This window comes from Empidonax traillii, unplaced genomic scaffold (genome assembly GCF_003031625.1).
Source record: "Empidonax traillii isolate 1590-97213 ecotype Southwest subspecies unplaced genomic scaffold, ASM303162v1 scaffold9:size3134949, whole genome shotgun sequence".
NCBI classification, from domain to species: domain Eukaryota; kingdom Metazoa; phylum Chordata; class Aves; order Passeriformes; family Tyrannidae; genus Empidonax; species Empidonax traillii.
Window position 1 is genome coordinate 916,655 of NW_020955202.1, and position 18,842 is coordinate 935,496.

Below are 18,842 nucleotides of genomic sequence, written 5' to 3' on the forward strand. Positions count from 1 at the left end.
TAAATTTAAACTCTTCCCTCTTCCTAGTCCATCCTTCACACTCTTTTCTATTTGTCTTTTTTGGTTTTTCAAATGCCAACGCCATGTGCCAAAGACAAACATATATTTTATTTCTTCAGGTGTTTTATGCTGTCTTGGACCAAATCTATCATGGTAAACACCCCCTAAAAAAGTCAACCACAGAAATTTTAAAGGAGACACAGGAGAAGGTTTATGGTTTGCCATATGTACCCAATACAGTAAGTAGAAATAGAATAACTGTGTGAACTACCTTTTCTTTGATAGCACATTAATACCCCTATCTCTCCCCAACCCTTGCCCCACACACTCACGTGCTTGTTGTTGTATTGTTATATTGAAAGAGTTTTCTTTCTTTTAGTCACTTTATCCAGAGAGTATGGTACTGGAAATTTTCAGCTAAAAATCAATATTTAATTAATGTACTTGTTTTTGTACAGGTGTAGCCTTGTTGTGGTGAACTTCATTACTTTGCTTTTTATTTTCTTACTAAAGCACTGGATACAGTATATTGGAAAGAGTTTATTCTAGCTTTTCAAAGGGCTATTTATATAAGGCAACAAAACAGTGTACTGCATGTTGATGTTTGTGTACTGTCAGTGTCAGCATGAGAGTAAGTGTGAAGTAGGACTTGGAAGTGAGTTTTTTTCACTGTATTGTTGTGACCTTTGTCACATCATTAATCCTTTTGTATGGTATCTGAAAGTGTAAAAACCTTGAGTTCTACTGAGCTATGTAATTTTGATCTTCATCATGACTAATGCATTTGTTCTGTACTTGGTGTGGCAGCCAAAGGTGCAGTTTCCATAGATGATAATCACGGGATTTCCTGGTCTGTCTGACGCTGAATTCCTACCAGGAGCATGGCCCCCCAGTCACTCTCTGACAGTTTTGTCAAAATACTCAAAAGCTTTTTCTGCTTTCTGCTTTTCATAAAATGTACTTTTCTCCTTAGCAAAATGTGCCGTTCGTTCTCTTAGAAGGGTATTAGGAGATCCATTTCCTCATCAAAAGTGTGTTGCCACTGCTGGCCTGGCAAAGCCACAGAAGCTGAAGTGAGGTATCTTCAGAGTAGGATTCCTGACTTCTTAGCATTATTATAAGTGTTGTTTCACACTGTTCCTCTGCAGGTGTTAGTTATCTGATAAATGGAACAGTACTTGGCTTTGAAAGTTAGCCTCTATTTTTTGTTCCATTTAAAGTTATTTTAATTTAGCTGTTACCTTCAAAAGATTGTAACATCTTGTAGTGAGGCTATGATTATTATGAAGTGTGACAGCAAGTTTTGGCCTGGAACTTTATCCTAGCAGAATGCACTGTAAACTTCTGAATTGTCAGAAAGCTTGTGTTTACATTTATTGAATGTAGAATTAGTGTCAAGGACCAGTCAAGAACTGTAATACAGTTTAAATGTCAGTAAAACATAATAAAAAATTGCATTAGAATAACATTGGTGCTCTGTTGAGTAATTAAAGTCTGTAATTTGTCTTTCTGTCCTTTGCTGTTCTTTCTTCCAAACTTAAGATATGCTTGCAGTTTAATTTGTAGCCCAGGTAAAAAAAATAAAAGCCTTGAAAGTGAAAGTTGGAGCTTTTAAGCAAAGAGAATATATTTCTTCCTTTCTTTTGATTTCAGAGGTAGACATTGAAATACAGCAAGAGAGACTAGATTTTATTTTTATCTGTCATTTGTCTAGGTACGCAGATGGCTGGCAGAGAAAACAAAGTATTTTGATTATTTTATTTGTTCTCCATACATTTAGATTCAGTTATAAATTGCTACGTCAGGCTTGTATATGTTAAAGTTAGTCGTGTTGGGTAAAAGTAGTTCTTCCTTAGTGAAGATCTTAACTACATTAATGTGGTTTCTCTGTAGTAGCACTGTCTGTGCAAGCATCCATTATTATCTCTTTCTGATAAACCTTAATTCCCTCTTACTGCTCTTGACAGGCAAGTAAACTTGATAAGTATCCTCTGAATGTACTTGGGCGTCAATCTTACTGGGCATTTTCTAAAGTAGAGCCGCAGCATATATCTTCAGCAGATGAATTCCTGTCATTCTTGGGCACAAGCTCAGATAATAGGAAAAATTGCATGCATCTTTTTGTTACAGTACTTTCAAAATGAGACATATAAACTTTACCTGATAAGTAAATGCTGATGCGCCTGTGTGGTGATACCTATTTAAGGTAAACCTAAGCATCAACCTCAGCAAATATCATGTGTTATGTGCCAACAGTAGGAGGGATAGTGCAAAAACAGTCCTGTTGAAGTCTGTATTTTAATAGGTTTTACAGGCATTTGGGTTGGCATTGCATTCAGTAGTATTTACATTGGCTGTGTTGATATCGACAGTCTGAGAAGCTGGTGCCATATGCAAGGCAGAAAGGAAGTCAGATGGAAGCACAAGCAGCACTCCACAAGACTTTGTTTTTCTAAATAATGCAAATCTCAGTTTCTGTCTAGCCATTGCTTATCTGTTCAGAAGTACACAGGGTTTACTGCTGTCTCCTGGAGGACAAAATTCCACTGGGATTTCATTGCTCTGTTACTGAATCTGGAAGCTTACGATTGCCAGGCAGGGGGCAAGGAAATGTATCTGCCTGTTTTTGTAGTGTCTGGCAGTTTTGCTGCCAGAGGAGATTTTTGTTACTGAGTTTGGAAAATGAATAGAAATTGTGCGCAGATTGGATTCTTGAGTACTTCTGATACCTTTAAAAAGCAACTAGTCTTCCTTTTGACTTCAAGAAAGCAAGGTAAACCAAACAATAATGCCCACACTTTTTCCAGCCTCTTCCTCCTGAATGTGCTTGGTGTCAAAATTTGTGTACTGTGGGGAATTCACTACTCTGCTTTTGTTCCAAACTTTTCTTCAAATCATAGCTTATTTCTCATCTCTTGTGAAGTCACTTTTCATTTACTGTGGCCTGCCTTGTTGTTGATAACACTGTATGCTTTTAGAGTGTCTCCCTGTGTCTTTTCTACCTTTGTCTCCATGAGGGCCAGAGAAGCTTTTAAAAATTGGGTATCGGGTGACCCTTTGATCAACCTGAGACTTGATCAAAGTTTCTCCCCATGAGCTGTTGCTTAGTCCCCTCCTGTCCCTCAAGTTCAGACTTGAAAACTAGTTTCCTTTGAGACAGTCATCAAATCTTAATGATATGCCATTGTTAGTACTGCGCCAAGCATAATAAATCCTATCTCCTGCTGTGGGTTTTGGTTCAATATTGTAACAAAAAATGACACGTAGGGTAAGCAGGTTCTGCAGTGATAGTGGAGTTTGCAGCCTCCTGCAGTTATAGGAAAGAGCTCTCAGTAATGAAGTGGTTTTACAATAAACACCAGCTACCCAGGTCATCATACCTGGGCATCCTAACATTTCCTTTGTGAATTAGTTTGAGCTATTGATTCTTATGCTCAGAAAGTTATTATGGACTTCCATATTAATTGGCTGTCCATTGTAGTAACATTTTCCGATGTGGAAGTTTGGTGAGAGATGCTGGTTTGACTTGTGACTGTGAGGAAAAATGGTTTTGAAGGGTAAGGCACAGTGAACCTGGGTTCTTTCTTACATCGCTTCCAAATAGTCCGTTTTGCATTTTTTAAAATTACATGGTCCTCTGAAGCCAAAGCGTTTTCCCAGAAACAGATGAATTTCTTGTGTGGTACTTGAATACAAAGTACAATGTTGGAGTTATCTCACACACATCATTATAATTACATTTGATAGGAGGCAACATGTTGGTATGTAGGGAGCCTTTGATATTTTTTGGAACACTGAATAATTTGCTATATACCTTTTTGCTTTAGCATATAAAAATACATCTTAGTTTAGAAGAACCACCTTTACTGATGTCCTAAAATGTGCATCAGGTTACAGGTTTAATTATGGTTATATACTTTTGTCCAGAGTACAGGTTTCTTTGGCAGCATGAGAAGTTCTTAATGGCCTATGGTTGATAGTGTTTGGAGAAACCAAAACACCTGTGAAACCAAATATGTTAGCCAGCCAAGTTTGCCAACAGAAGACAAGGCAGGTATTGTAAGAGATACCCTAGAGGGAAGAAGTGTATGAAAAATAGTGTATCACCAATGTAATTGTTAGTTGTCTTCTTCCTGCAGCTGGGGGGACTCTGCCCAGACAGGGATCCTGACCTTGGAAGGCACCGTTCTAGGCCCTTGTCTTAACTTGCCGTGGTTGTGTCTGTCGTTTTCCTGATGAAGGAAATCAATGGATGAGATGCAACCTAACACTTGGAATACTTGCTTAGGGAGGCTGTTAAGCACTACAGGAAGATGTGGCTTGCCATGGGGGCTGAGAATACAAGGATTTCATTAACAGGGCACATGCAAAGACATCTGGGTGGTTGGTTGGCTGAAGAGAAGTTGATGTCAACAGATGGAGAGAACTAGCTTTCCTGTAAACAGAAAATAGTTTTTGCATCACCAATGGTCGTCATGAGCCAAAGACACATCTTTTGTTGTGATTGAAGAACAAGTGCGTTCTGAGTGCAAAAGAGTAGCTATATGCTTCATTTTTCCTCCTTAGGAGCCTTTTCTTAGGAGTTTGAAGGTGACAAGACTTCATGCTTAGCTGTGTTAGGTAGGCCAGAGGCCACAAATGGTGACTTGGTTTCTGAAGTTCAGTTTTCTGCTGATCGTGATCGCTGTCAGTAGTGGAGCTGCACTGAAGAGGAAAGTATAGTTTTAACAGGCTTATTCCTCAGCCTACTGAGGGCTGGCTGGCAGTTTAAGTATCTTGTTACAGAATCTGCCATCTGTGTCCTTGTGTCATCTGTTGTCTTAGGATTTCTTGTTAGGTTTTTGAGGTGACTACTAATGTGCAGTTGTAACTCTGTTTCTGCATAAAATTTCATGTGAATATCACTAAGGTATATAAAAAGAGTAAATAGACTGAGCAAGCAATGAGGCAGCTGTCTTAAAATAAATAACTGATAACCCTTAACCTCTGACAGTAAAAGTGGTTTTGAATTCTGAAAACTCTACTCAAGTGGTGAACATAAATCTTAAAATTATTGGTAAGGAATGCTAAGTAGTGGCTGCCTATTAAATTTTAAACCGTAATTTCATTTCATATTTACTTTATCTAAAACCTTCCCAAATTTGTTTTAGATTTATTGAGCTAAACTAATGTAACCTTAGAACCTAAGCAAAACAAAAAACTAGGTTAAAGGAAATGTAAAAAAGAAGAGCTAAAAGGTAGAATGGGTGCTGTTGGCAAAAAGCTTTTAAAAAAACCTATAGTGGGTGGCGGATGAGGAGACGAAATTTTTGGTGGTAATCAATAAAATGCCAAAAAGAACTGAGCATGAGAAAAAGCCTGTACATTTGAATATCTGAGAAAAGGAGGTTATTAGAAAAGTAGAAGCCATATAAAAGTGTGAAAAACAGAATACAGGATAAGTGCTAATGAACCAAAAGTAAAACTCTGGAAGTTTCAAGCAGCTTAGAAAACAAAACCAGTCATAATGATTAAAAATAAGACATCAGAAAGAGGAAGGCTGCCAGATATTTACTGGAACTGGAAAATAGCTAAGTATAATGATTCAAAAGACATGTAGTTATCCAAGAGACTTAACCAAAGATACAAACTATCCCGATGCAAAAAAGGTTTGGCAATAAAGGACCAAGCCCTTTAAAACTTTATTAAGATAATAAAAAATAGAAATTGTTATATGACTAGAGATAATTACTTAAAGAATGCAAGAATTCAGAACGAAAAAGGCTAGAAATGCTGAGTTGCAAAGTGCAAATAGGGCAGGTAATAAAGTTCCATAATTACTCAAGAAGCAAGAGGAGAGTGGGAGAAAGAACAATAAATGTCAGAAAAAGCAGTAGTATTCTATACCTCTGCCTAAGTGTTTTTTGAAAAATAAGTGGATTTTGATTATGCACGTAATACATACAATTTTCGAGATGGATAGAAAAAGAACTGAGATTAGGAAATGAAAAAGAGAGAATAACTAGATTAGATTAGTCTGGTTGGCAGAATATTTAAGTTTGTCAGTGACCTGGAAGAATTATCACCACAAACTCATGAAAAAATTGGTAGTGCTATCATAATAACTACTCTTATGAAGGAAGAAGATCTTAGGAACTGTAGACTAATTGCTTGGATTTTGTCAGTCAAGAAGTAGTAGAACCAATTATTAAGCTCATAAGTACAATGTTAGCTCAAATACAATTGAGAACAGTCAACTGAGCGAAATAACCCTGGTTTTGTTGAGAACCACCTGAGATGACAAAAATCCTCTTTCTTCTTAAGACGTTGCTTGACCTTGGAAACAGGAAGGAAGTGGCTGATAGGATAACTCTAGACTTAACAAGTTTTCTGACACTTGTAAACATAATTGTACAAGCAAACTGTGGATTTATGACTGAGTCAACACACAGAAAACATGCTGACAAAGCAGATGAAGGCTTAGTTTCAGCCAGAGACATTTTAAGTGGAAGTCACTAGGAACTTGTCTGGGAATTACTGCAGTTCTGTGGTTTTGTTAATGATTTAGATGACAATATATTTATAATATTTACAGAAGTTTCTTCGGTTGATAAATTTTGCAGAAATTTTGAAAAGTAGAATTTAAATGATCAAAAGAACTTGGATCGCTGTGTTGTAAATCAACCAAAGAGTGCAGAAGACCAGCTTGGCTGAACAGAGGAGTCCTGGTGAAGCTCGGGAGGAAAAAGAAACAGTATGATCTCTGGAAGCAAGGTCAGGCTTTGCAGGAAGAGTACAAAGGTGTGATTTGTTTATCATAAAATCAGAATGGTTTGGGTTGGAAGGGACCTTACTGATCATCTGGTTCCAATCTCCCCACCATGGGTAGGGACACCTTCCACTAGATTAGGTTTCTCAAAGCCCCGTCCAACCTGGCCTTGAGCACCTCTGGGGACGGGGCATCCGCAACATATTTGGGCAACCTGTTCCAGTGTCCCACCTCCCTTCTTTCAATTTGAAGTCATTCCCCCTGGTTTTATCAGGCCATGTCCTTGGAAAAAATCCCTCTCCAGATTCTTTAGACCCCTCTAGTTACTGGAAGGCTGATGTAAGGTCTCCCTGGAACCTTCTCTTCTCTGGGCCAGAAAACTCCAGTTCTCTCAGCCTTTATGCAGGGAGAAAACACAAAAGGCCAAAGCTCAGTTAGAGTTGAAACTGGCCAGTCTTGTGTCAGATAAGAAGAAGGACTTTTTAAAGTACATTAGTAGCAAGAGGAGGTCTAAAGAGAACGTTGGACCAATACTTGTTGAAGATGGTCGTCTGACTAATGGGGTGAAGAAAAAGCAGAGGCATTCAGTGCATTTTTTTCCCTCAGTCTTTAATAATACTGATAGACCTTGGGTGTCCCGGATCTCAGAGGACCACGAGTGCAGGAACATTGACTTCCTGTTTGTGTACGCTGAATGTTTACAAGTCCATGGGGCCTGATGGGATTCATTGCAGAGTTGTGGCAGGACCCCTCTCACTCATTTACTAAAGGATAGTTTGCATTAGGAAAGCAGTTTAAGTATTTAAACAACTATAAATGCCAAAAGAACATGCTTTTATTCATGGGATGCTGTAAAAAGAAAAACCTGGGTTTTTAAAATATATTTTAGTGTTTGGCCTTGGGGACTTAACAGTGATAGTGTTGTGTCTTGCAGTATTTGTCTACCTCTTAAAAAGATGTAGCAAAAATGGAAGAAATACAGAGAAGCAGTTTTGTAAAGATAATATTTTTGGAAACATGAACTATGAGGAAAGCTAAGGAAACTGGGTTTTTTTGACTAAGAGAAAATGTTGTGGGCATGTATGAGTACGTTGTGGTGAAAACTTTTATGAAAAAAATAATTGGAATTGAGACTGGTTATTTCTTATTAGTGAGCAGATAGTAGGAGGGGGGAAATGGTATAATTTGCAACAAATGTTATTATGGTTAGTATCCAATCTTTTAAACTTTTGTCAATTTTATCCACTCACTTGTTGAAGAGGGAAGCAGACACCCAGCAGATCTTGGATCACTGTTGTAGATCACAAAGACTGTTCCATAGTAAAGGCAGAGGGCTTTCATAGCAGATTGCTTTTCCACTTCTTATCTGTCTTCAGTTAGTTGAAGTCCTGATGTTGCTCATATTCCACTTTTTTGAGTGTTTTGAAGAGAGATGAAGTCATATGTTATTACTCAACCTCTTGAAGTTTGTGTAACCCCTTCAAGGTAATTTTTTACCTTGCCATGTTGGAAGCTAAAGTTATTTACACAGAGTGCAAATCCCCAGATTAGTTTTCATATGAGCCTTCTAAAAAGTATACTATAAAATCAAGTTGAAGAGTCTGAGGAAAAGATTAATAAAGGAGTGCACAGTGAACTCTGGGGAAGTGATAGTTCTATAAATAATTAATAGCTAAAAGCCATTTCAAAAAGATTGGTGCCCTTTTGAGGTCAGTATTAAAGGAGAGGCTGGGATTTCAAAAGCTCTTAAAGTCACCTTTCAAGGTTTGTTTAGGTTTCTGTCTTTGTGGAGTTGAGTTCATTTTATGATAAAGAAAATGGTGATAGCAAATACTGTGAAGATTTGTTTTCCAGTGGTAACATGACACTATTCACTGGGCAGCTATCTAAAGGAGCAGAGTGTTTGCAGATATCATAAGATATGAAGCACTTTCAAGGAAATTCTTTTTGCAAGTGTCAGCCCTATGACCCTCAAACATACATTAGCAATAGTATTTGCTGTATTTACCATGTACTAGAGCATTTCATGGCACAGTGCAGGAAGTAGTTGTATACATCTCCAGGTAACATTTTGAACATATTTAGGTAGATTCTCCATATATTTATATATATAATTAGAGATTGTTTAGTTTTATATAGTTCTATATTCATGGTTCGCGTCCTTTTTCCCCCCCGGTATTGCAGTATTGGAGCTATATTTGACAGTGATAGATATAACTGAATAGATCATTGCCGTAAACACAGGCTAGAGAGCCTGAAATTAAATACTTTTTAAGTGCAGTGGGAGATTGTCCTTGCTATGAGAAGCCTGCAGTCAAAACAGAAAAGAACAAGAGAGAGGAACTATTAGCACCCTCACTTCACAGGAAATGGTAGTTAGACTGAGAGGGGGATAAAAGTAAATAAATGTAAATAAATGTTACTGTAGAAAATTAGTGATTTCATCTTCCAGTGTTGGTACAGATAATTTACATGATGAAGTTGTACTGGCAAATATATTTTGCAGTTACAACATCGCTCAAGATATTTCTCAGGTTTTGTATGAGCTTATCTTAAGCAGCATTCATGATGTTTGCTTTAAAAGAATAGGTCAATACTTAAAATTAGATTAAATTGGAAAAGTAGAATAAAAACCTTGGGCTTCAGTGTGAGTCTGTACCCAAAGTAAATGGTGGTGATCTGATTCTACTTATCTCAGGCTTATGAATTTTTAAATCTTAGTCAGTAATAGAAATTATACTTGGTAATTGAAGGGAAGGTGTTGCCTGTGTATGTATATGTGTATAGAATTACATTACAATGTGAAGGATTTGTTTGAAAATTGTTTGTTTGCATATTTCTTGTATTTTACTTTAAAGACTAGTTAAAGTATTGACAAGCAACACTGTATCTTAACTTGACCAAATATGATCAGTCAAAAGACACAATAAAGAATCAATTTTCATATCTCTGTGTCTTTTAATCCAAGTTTTAGTCATTGCAAAACAATGCAAATCATACGTACAGATTTTTGATGTCAATATTCTTTGTTATCTCCCATGTTCCCCTTCCCTTAGTCCCTTTGCGGGGAGGAGAGAAGTGAGTAGAAAGTAAATAGTTTTAGATGACTTTGCTATATGCAGCTCAAATTCACGAATAGTTTATAAATAAGAATGAAATATTTTTCTTTAAGCAATTTGAAGACCATATGGTACATATCTAAAATCACGTAAGTGGTTAATTGCATGTTAAATTCCTTTCCTCTTCTTTAGTGTAAACAAGTGCAAAAATATTTACATTCCCTGCTGTGCTAGATTTATTTATCATTTTATAATGAAAACACAGAAGTGTTATAAATTGAAATCTTAATCTCTTGCTTGACTCACTTTTTAAAATGTCAACAGTGTCTCTGGTTTGGTTTACTTTGTGTTCTCTCCCACTCCTAAGAGAGAAATGCGTGACACTGGAAAACTGAAGAATATTGACATTAAGCAAGTCAGGCGCAGCACAAGATGTGGTTTCTTGAAATTAGTTTTCTGTTATTCTAAACAAGATTAGAAACTGCAGGGAAGAAAGTGGCTCTTTATTGCATTTTATTATTATTGTGAAACTCCAGAAGGATGATGATGTAATTCTATAAAACTTGAAGGGTTTCAGGTCAGAAATACCGAATGTAAGTTGACCAAGCAAGCCGCTGCATACCTATGGAGACAGTTGTTTCTATGGTCAGTGAGCGCTCTAGCTTTTCCCCTGAGGTAGCTACTGGCACAAACAGTTTGCCAACTCTGCATTCCAGAACTCATGAAACCACTTTTTCAAGTGAGAATGAGTTGAGGACATCTTCAAAGCACTCTATAAACTTACCTAGCAAAGTAATATAATAAGGAAAAAAATTCTGCGTTTTGTTTCAGAACAAAAGAGTGAATTCTTTAAGCTGCAAAAAGTATGTGAGAAATCCTTGATTTGTTTCATAAAGCGAGAGTAGGTTAAATAGAAATGCAAGACAGTAAATTCTGCTGTGTGAAAATTTGGCTTCCCCAAAATGAGTGCATCCATCAGCAGAGCTTGGTCTTTGGAGCCTGGCAGCCACAGCTTCTGGGCTGCTCCTGTCTTTGGAGCCTGGCAGCCCTGGGTTCTCCTAGCTGGGCTTCTGCGGGCAGTGCTGTGCTGCTTGCTCCTGTTACTGTGGGGGGACAAGAAAAAGAGAGAAGCCTTACCATAAAGCTTCTCAGCTTGTCTCACTGCAGTCTCAGTTATTTTGGGAAAATGAGCAAAGGAGAGATTCAGAGAAGGTCATTTAATTTGATTTGCACTCTAATTCTAGAGATGCTGTAATGAATGAATGAGACTGGAATTTTCTGTATGGGATGACTGCAGATCACTTGAGTATCTTCCTTAAATTTGAAAAAAGTGATCTTGCAAAGACTGTGAGTGTGAAGAGCTTGAAAATATGGAGTCAAAGAAAAGAAGTATGACCAGATCTCCTGGTTGTCAGATAACACATTTTTTTCATTTGCTAACAGCACTTTCTCCCATTTAAAATGATGCCTGTGCAGCTAGTACATCAGAACAGAAAACTTTCTAAACTAAATGTGGAGCATCCCTTAGATCTGCACCCCATAGTTAATTCACCAGTTTTCTGTGCTGAAAAGTGGCTTCATAGTTTTTGACCTGTGACCTGCCGTTCTTTATGTTCCACCTCCAGCTCCTGCTGTATGAGTAGCTGACACAGTGCCAAGAAAACATTGCCTGTGCTAAGTTTGAGTGTGCTTGTTTGTATGCCAGAATGGTGGTGTCCTGGATTTCCACTAGCCCTGATAAACCTTGGCCTCAGCAGAGGGAAATAGCTTGTACTGATTTCCATGCTAATCACCATTCTCTTCTGGCTCCAAGTAACCAGAGCCTGGAGTTTCTCATGAGTCTCAGGAGTTTTCCACCTGTGCTGATAGCTAAATTCAAGAGCATTAGGAGCAATAATACCAAATTAGTGCCAGACACAGGGATTCTCCACCCAGTAATCCCTGAAGGAGATAAATTGGCTGCTCCTTTGTTGGGTTTCCTGCCAAAATAAGAATTTAATTAAGCAGGGGGAGGGCACCAGATATCATCTCCATCAAATATTGTTCTTCGTGGCAACAATTCAACAACTTGCTCATTGATGTAATTACTGGAGCACACATTTTGTAATTAGAAGACTTAAATGACAGAAGTACTTTCCTTAATTTAGTGTTGGTTCTTTCAGGTTCTCACTTGTGTTTTTTGTCTTCAGATGCAAAGCAAAATGGACATAAATATACTTTGAAGTACCTAAAGTCATAGCAGAAACTGTTGAAAAAGCATTTTGAAAAGTCCAAGCACTAGTCAAGAATTTCTGTAGAATTTTTTCTCTTTCCAAAAGATGTAGTAGAATTTTGTAGCACTGATTCCTGATGTAATTAGTGGAGCTCCATGGAACAATGTTTACCTACACTCAAGCAAAAGCTAGTTTAGTTTATATTAAGTTACCTATGGATTTTCCTTCAATTTTGCCTTTTTACCATCACATCTAAATTTTTGTATTATATAAAATGAACTGAATCCTACCCTAAGAATATATCCTACAGCGACTTAAAAAAAATCCTAATAGGGTGTAAGAATAAAAAAGTATCAATAATGTGTTTTTATTTGCTACATGATGGGATGGAAAGCCATTGCACATGTAATTTTGGAAATATTTCAGACATGATTATAAGAAAAGATTGATAATTTTGGTCAAAAGAACTCTCCCTTAATAACTGCAGTGGATAACTTGTGCTGGATAAAAAGCAGGCATGAACATGACCTGTGGATGGCATATTATCATAACCCATGGGCTATGGTGTAAAATGCATTGTTTTATAAACTCCTGGAATGGGTTCATGGAACTTTTTGAAATAAGAGATTACTCAGTCTTCATTAATTTTCTAGCTGCTTACCAAAATTATAACATTTAATGAGGACAGTGCCCTACTTCTACATGTCTAGCCTTCGCCCTGTCCAAAAGGGAGTTTGATAAGTATTATTTTTTTTTTAAGTGGAGAAATCACTCCTTATTGGAAATAACACAAGAAATCAAGTTATTTTTCATCTATATCTAAATTTATTAAAATGGAGAAATGGAGTTTTATGCTAAAAGGACAACCATTTAGTTTCAAATACATTTACAGTGATGTGGATATTCTTTTAATCATCATAGAACTTTTCAAAGGCCTATATATTCTTGAGTTTTTTGAGCATTTTATTTCTTAGGTTTTAATCTCATCTGTATGAAGAGAAGAGGGTTTTTTTTTATTGTGGGCAGGTAGCTCCCTGTAAACTAGGGTAGAGAATGGGTCTTTAAATGTTTAAATATAGCTAAGTCCAGTATTGAAAAGTTGTTAGGACAGTAAATGTACTTGAGTAATGTGATAGATACTGGGTAATAGTGAAATATTGAAGATTGGGAGTTCCTGATCAGAAACTTTCTGTGAGGACTGGGACAAAAGTAGTGACAGGAAATGATGACAACCTAGATTTATTCATGCTCTAGAGTAGGGAAAATCTGTAGTGGTTAAAGGAAAATGAATCAAATATGGACTTCAGACTTCAGTAGGGAACCGCAGTGTTTGTTATCAGATTTCCTTCACTGTGGTTTGCAGTAGGAAAGCAATCTTAGCTTCATGTCAGTGCAGTATGCCTTTGGGAATGCTTGTCATCTTTAATAACTTGAGCTATCTAAAAGTATGTTCCTGAAGTATTCCAATGAAAGAAGTCATCTATCTTAAAGTGGATTGAGTCATCCTCCATTTTTGTTTCCTTTTTTTGCATACTATCCTGTTCCGAATGAATTTTTGAAATCTCAACTTCATCATATTTGAAAGCCTCCCCAAATGCAGGTAGAGAGATGAACAGTGTCTTTCCTTGGTCTTTCTATATCCTGTCCTTTTCTCTTTTGAAAGGAAACAATGTAAAATTTGTTAGTAAAGCTTAGTGGCAAAGACAAGGTCAAAACAAATTGAACAGAGGGTACTGAGGCTTGTTTTAGATGCAGACTCTGAAATTAAGCTTTTGGTCTTGGACAGGTTGCTGAGGATTTGTTCTTTTCTCCTTGCTTACTTGTTATACAGAGTTTCAAGAAACCCTATGAATGGAATAGTTAATCAGCTTGGAAGAGTGGATGAGCTGTTTTAGGTGTAAACCACTAAATGCAAGAACATTTGATGTGAACCATGTAATCTGAGCTGTAGAAGAAGACATACTGTCCTAGTTACAGTTATATGATGTGTCAAAATAATTCCTCTCTGATGGGAGAGATAGAAATAGTCTTCCCTATGTCAAACTCAAAAAATTATTTTGTTTGTACCCTAAAAACATTTCTGAGTATGTTAATTAATCAGTGAAGTTTTCCACATCCTGAGAGAGTTGAAACTTCTAGTCATGAATTTGCAAACTTATTATACAATAAAATAAACCAACATGTTTTCCTGCTCAGTCTTCTAAAAATGTATGCTCTCTGATCTGTTTCAAAATGTGCTTTTCAAGTGCTTGCACCACACATCAAGACCCACAGGGAAGCTGAAGACTGGAGATGTTTTTTCATCTTGTTTACCCTTGTCAGTCCTTTTTTTAACTAGTTGTGTAGGTCACCAGTACAGGCTCGACTGCTGACTCATGGCAAATTCAATCTGTTTCGGACACCCCTCTTAGGGTGGAGATAACCATCTTATTAAAAGTAGCTTTTGAGTGGTTGAATTACAGCTAACTTCGAGAACTTCATTTGTAGGTATTACTTAGAAAAGGAAGCTAGCAACTTGTTTCTCATCTGCTCTTCACAGTAATCTGGATTATAAGGCACTATTTGCTACCTTTTCTTTTAAGGAAGAAAGAATTATTAAAAGCCAAATACTTTCTTTTTCCACCCTCTCAGTTTTTCCCTTTTTAGCATACACATACATCTTTTTGGCTAATGGAGAATAAGATGATGATCAGCACTTTCTTGATAAATAAGCATAGTTTATTTCAGCTGTCAAAAATCAGGAGTTTATTAATCTGTGATAAAGAATCACAGTCAAAGATAAATGGCTCTGGAAAATTGTTAATGTCCTTTCATTTTTTGTTTGGGTTTGTCACAATTTCAGCCACTGACTGTAGGATAAGAACAAGCATCTCGCAGCCCATGGATTTAAATGTAAAACATCTGTTATGCTACTTTATTGTTTATCTTTGGGTTCCTCTTTAAACTTTTGGTTTTTATAATATCTACAAAAATCTTGACAACAGTCATATCTCAAGAATGTTAAGAGGTTTGACTTTGAATAGAAGGACAAATGGGACTTGTCTCTGGTTTCCTCAGAGCTGACAGGGCAGAGTAAGTTTCATATTCCTTCTCCTATAGTCATCCATTCTCATTTTGAAAAATATGGCCTAATATGTTGGGAAACAACTTCTTTTCAGTTTGGACCTGCTTGCCTTTCCACATTGCACTGGAGAGGCAATGAAGTCTTCATCCCTAGAGATGCTAAGACTTTAGACAGAGCCCTGAGAAACCTCATTAAATTTGCCTTTTCATTGAGTGAGGGCTGGACCAGATGACCTTTGTAGGTCTGTCACAATTTAAATTATTCTGTTAAAGTCAGGAAAATAATAAAAAAAAAGAGGTATTTTTATTTCTGTGAAAGTAGGACTGATACTTCCGATTTTCTTTGCTAAGAAAACATAAGTATACTGTCAACACCGAGCAGCATTAAAAAAGAAGTCTGCCATCACTGGAATATGTCATAAAGTCAAGTAACAATACATGAAAAACCATATAATTGGGGATTATAATCTTACACATATGCATTTAAAAATGTGCAAACAAATCTTTAAACGGTGGTGTTGCATCTGGATGTAATTTGTCTACCTCTCAGGTTTTTGGCACATGGAAGGTTCTGTTTCTTTATAGTATTAAATGCAAGTCCCTACTACCATTTTGTTTGTGACAGAAGTTTATAAACGCAACTTTTCCGAAAAGTGTGACACTGCACTTACCTAGATGGGAAATTATAACATATGACTTGTAGTAAGGTAATTCTGTTTTTTTTTTTTTTCAAGACTAATAATAGAGCAGCACAACTGTTATCAAATATGAATAATTTTTTTTTTTACTGCTTGGTTTTATTCCCTTCTGACCCTGTTTATATATAATTTCAATTGTGATGATCAATGTGTTGGATATACAGTATTTATGCTGAAAAATGCTTCTTATAATAAGGAATTGTTCAGTCTGCGATAAGTGGTGATTGCTTTTTTCTTTTTTCTTTAATTGTTCGTCATTAATGATATCAGATTTCTTCTATCATACATGAGAGAAATGCTGACCACTTTAAAGAAGTTAAAAAATAACTTTGGGTTTTTTTCTTTGTTTTTCTTTTTTCCTCTTACAGGCTTGGCAGCTGCGATTCAGTCATCTCGTGGGCTACGGTGCCAAATATTACTCCTACCTCATGTCTAGGGCTGTTGCCTCTATGGTGTGGAAACAGTGTTTTGCTCAGAACCCGTTTGATAGGTAAAAACAGAGAAAATGTTAAGTGGAATGAAACATCATGTTAGTTGCTTATCAAAAACATGGAACAAATGGGGCCATATAGGTTGATGGGCTTTTTTGATGCAAATTAATTTTTAGAACTTTTCTCGATTTTAGGAGGCTTACAAAATAACCATAGGTGTGTATATATATATATATATATATATATACACACACACACACATGTCCATTGGTGCAAAAAGATTTGTGTTGATGTTTTAAAATCTAGGTGTGCCCACTGAGAGGCACTGAAATTCCTATTTAGATGTAATTAGAGAGCTTGAATTGCATAGATGCCTAATTACTTGTAATTTTCTATTGAAATCAAAGCAGCTGTGTGCATTAAACAAGCTTTATGTTACCAACTTCAAAGCTAAGTTGTAGCTGTCCTACTCATTTTGCTTTGTGAAATAAAAAGTAAATTGTGAAATCACAAATTCTTATATCTCTGGTTAATGTTCAGAACATCGTAACAGAGCAGCTTTTCCCCGTGGAGCAAGGAAGGCTGAAATGTTGTTCACAAATTAACTTTTATAAACACCAGCACGTACTTGCATGTATAAAATTTGTCTCGTTCAGTATTAAGTGTAATTTGAGGAGTCAATGTGGAATCAGTCATTGTTTCAGGGTTGAAAATACCTCTGAGTTCTGTAGAGATCCTAGAAGGAAATCTGACTGAAAGCTGGACAGGTTGTATTTGCAGATGGCTCTAACATCTGTGTTTCTCCAGGGCAATGGGAGAGCGTTATCGCAGAGAGATGCTGGCACACGGCGGTGGAAAAGAGCCCATACTGATGGTTCAAGGTAGAAAATAAACTGGAACTGTTTTATTCCCTTGCTTGTGAAAGAAATAATTTACCTGCGTTTCCCAACTTACTCTTTTCAGTTTAATTATGATTTTCATTGGGTTTGTGAAAGAAAAATTATTCATTTGTTTAGTTAAGTAGAATGGTCATCACCTTTGTATCGTGGTCAGTAGAACTCCTTGGGATACACAGAATATACACAGATAGTTGGGATGAAGTGTTGGGAAGGTTTGTCTTTACCAGACTGTCTAAAGAATTCAGAATAAGAGTATCACATACTGGAAGGAAGTAAAATAACACCATTTTTTAATACAATACATTAGTAACTTTTCCATATGTGGAAGTCGTAATATCTCTGGTTATTTTGTATAGACAAGTTGAACTTGTTTTGGTCACATTTTAGCATCATAGATTCTTATGAAATGGAGGTCTGAAAACTGTATCAAAGAAACATAGTTCATTTTTCCTCTCACAACCATATTTGCCTTTTTAATCTGGAAAATAACTTCTAAAAATCATTCATATGGATAGCAAAAATACTATATTTCATACATTAAAAAATAATGTCAGGAGAATGAAACAAGTTTGAGAAAATGTTGACTTTATCTCAGATTTCTCAATAAGATCAGGATAAAGACTTTCCTGTGTAATGTTGCAGAATTCAAGCCAAACATTTTTGCATTACTGTTGCTGTTCTTAACATGAGCATTGGCTAAGTGCTTTATCTAATAGCACATCTTTCAATTTCCTCTGAAATTCTTAATATTAAGGATGAATATGAATTCATTTGCTCTGTTCACTCCATTTTAGTAGACTGGAACTTGTGGGACTTTTTTCTGCAGATAAGGAAACAGTAGTAAAGTGTCTGTGTTTCATCATGAGATTGGCACAGTTTAATAACTAGAGCATCCCTGTTCTTTGACCCATCTATTTATATTTGAGGCTATGACCTCTGTTCTCCTTAGATTCACCATATATTAAGCAACTATGTATTCTTTAGATTTGTCTATTTATACTTCTGATCTACAGGATTACTTTTCATTTGGTATGACTTTGCAAACTTACTTTTTTTTTAGGGTTGTTAAAGAGTCTGTGTTTGTAACCTTGAAAAACTGTAGCCCAAAATTGTGGATTAAGTAGTTGCAAGACAGGAATGTTCATTTTTACAAGCATATCCTATTGTTATGTTGTAAGTCATATTGTAGAGAAAGAAAAAAATGTTTTTAGACACTGGTTATGCTTATTGTCTCTTCTATTTCTGGGATATATTCTTAATTTTACTGAGCATTGAATCTTCCTGGAGTGTCCTAGAATCCTAGAATCATAGAATAGATTGGGTTGGAAAAGACCTCCAAGATCATCAAGTCCAACCCCTGATCCAACTCCAGTTTCTATAGCATGGCACTAAGGGCCACATCCAATCTCTGCTTAAAAACCTCCAGGGATGGTGAATCCACCACCTCTCTGGGTAGGCCGTTCCAATGCCTGATTACCCTCTCTGTAAAGAATTTCTTCCTAACATCTAACCTAAACCTCCCCTGGCAGAGCATGAGCCCACGTCCCCTTGTCCTATTGTTGGTTGCCTGGGAGAAGAGACCAACCCCCACCTGGCTATAACCTCCCTTCAGGTAGTTGAAGAGAGTGATGAGGTCACCTCTAAGCCTTCTCTTCTCCAGACTAAACAACCCCAGCTCCCTCAGCCTCTCCTCATAGGACTTGTGCTCAAGTCCCTTCACCAGCCTCTTTG

At 36.7% G+C, this 18,842-nt stretch overlaps 1 protein-coding gene across 1 annotated transcript in view; it reads left to right on the forward strand.

Annotated features, from left to right (window-relative positions):
- MIPEP (mitochondrial intermediate peptidase) overlaps positions 1-18,842 on the forward strand; it is a 73,871-nt gene that overhangs the window by 48,615 nt on the left and 6,414 nt on the right. The window contains exons 16-18 of the mRNA XM_027884213.1: positions 120-239; positions 16,150-16,271; positions 17,020-17,093. Coding sequence (XP_027740014.1) covers positions 120-239; positions 16,150-16,271; positions 17,020-17,093 — 316 coding nt within the window. The remainder of the gene's footprint in view (positions 1-119; positions 240-16,149; positions 16,272-17,019; positions 17,094-18,842) is intronic.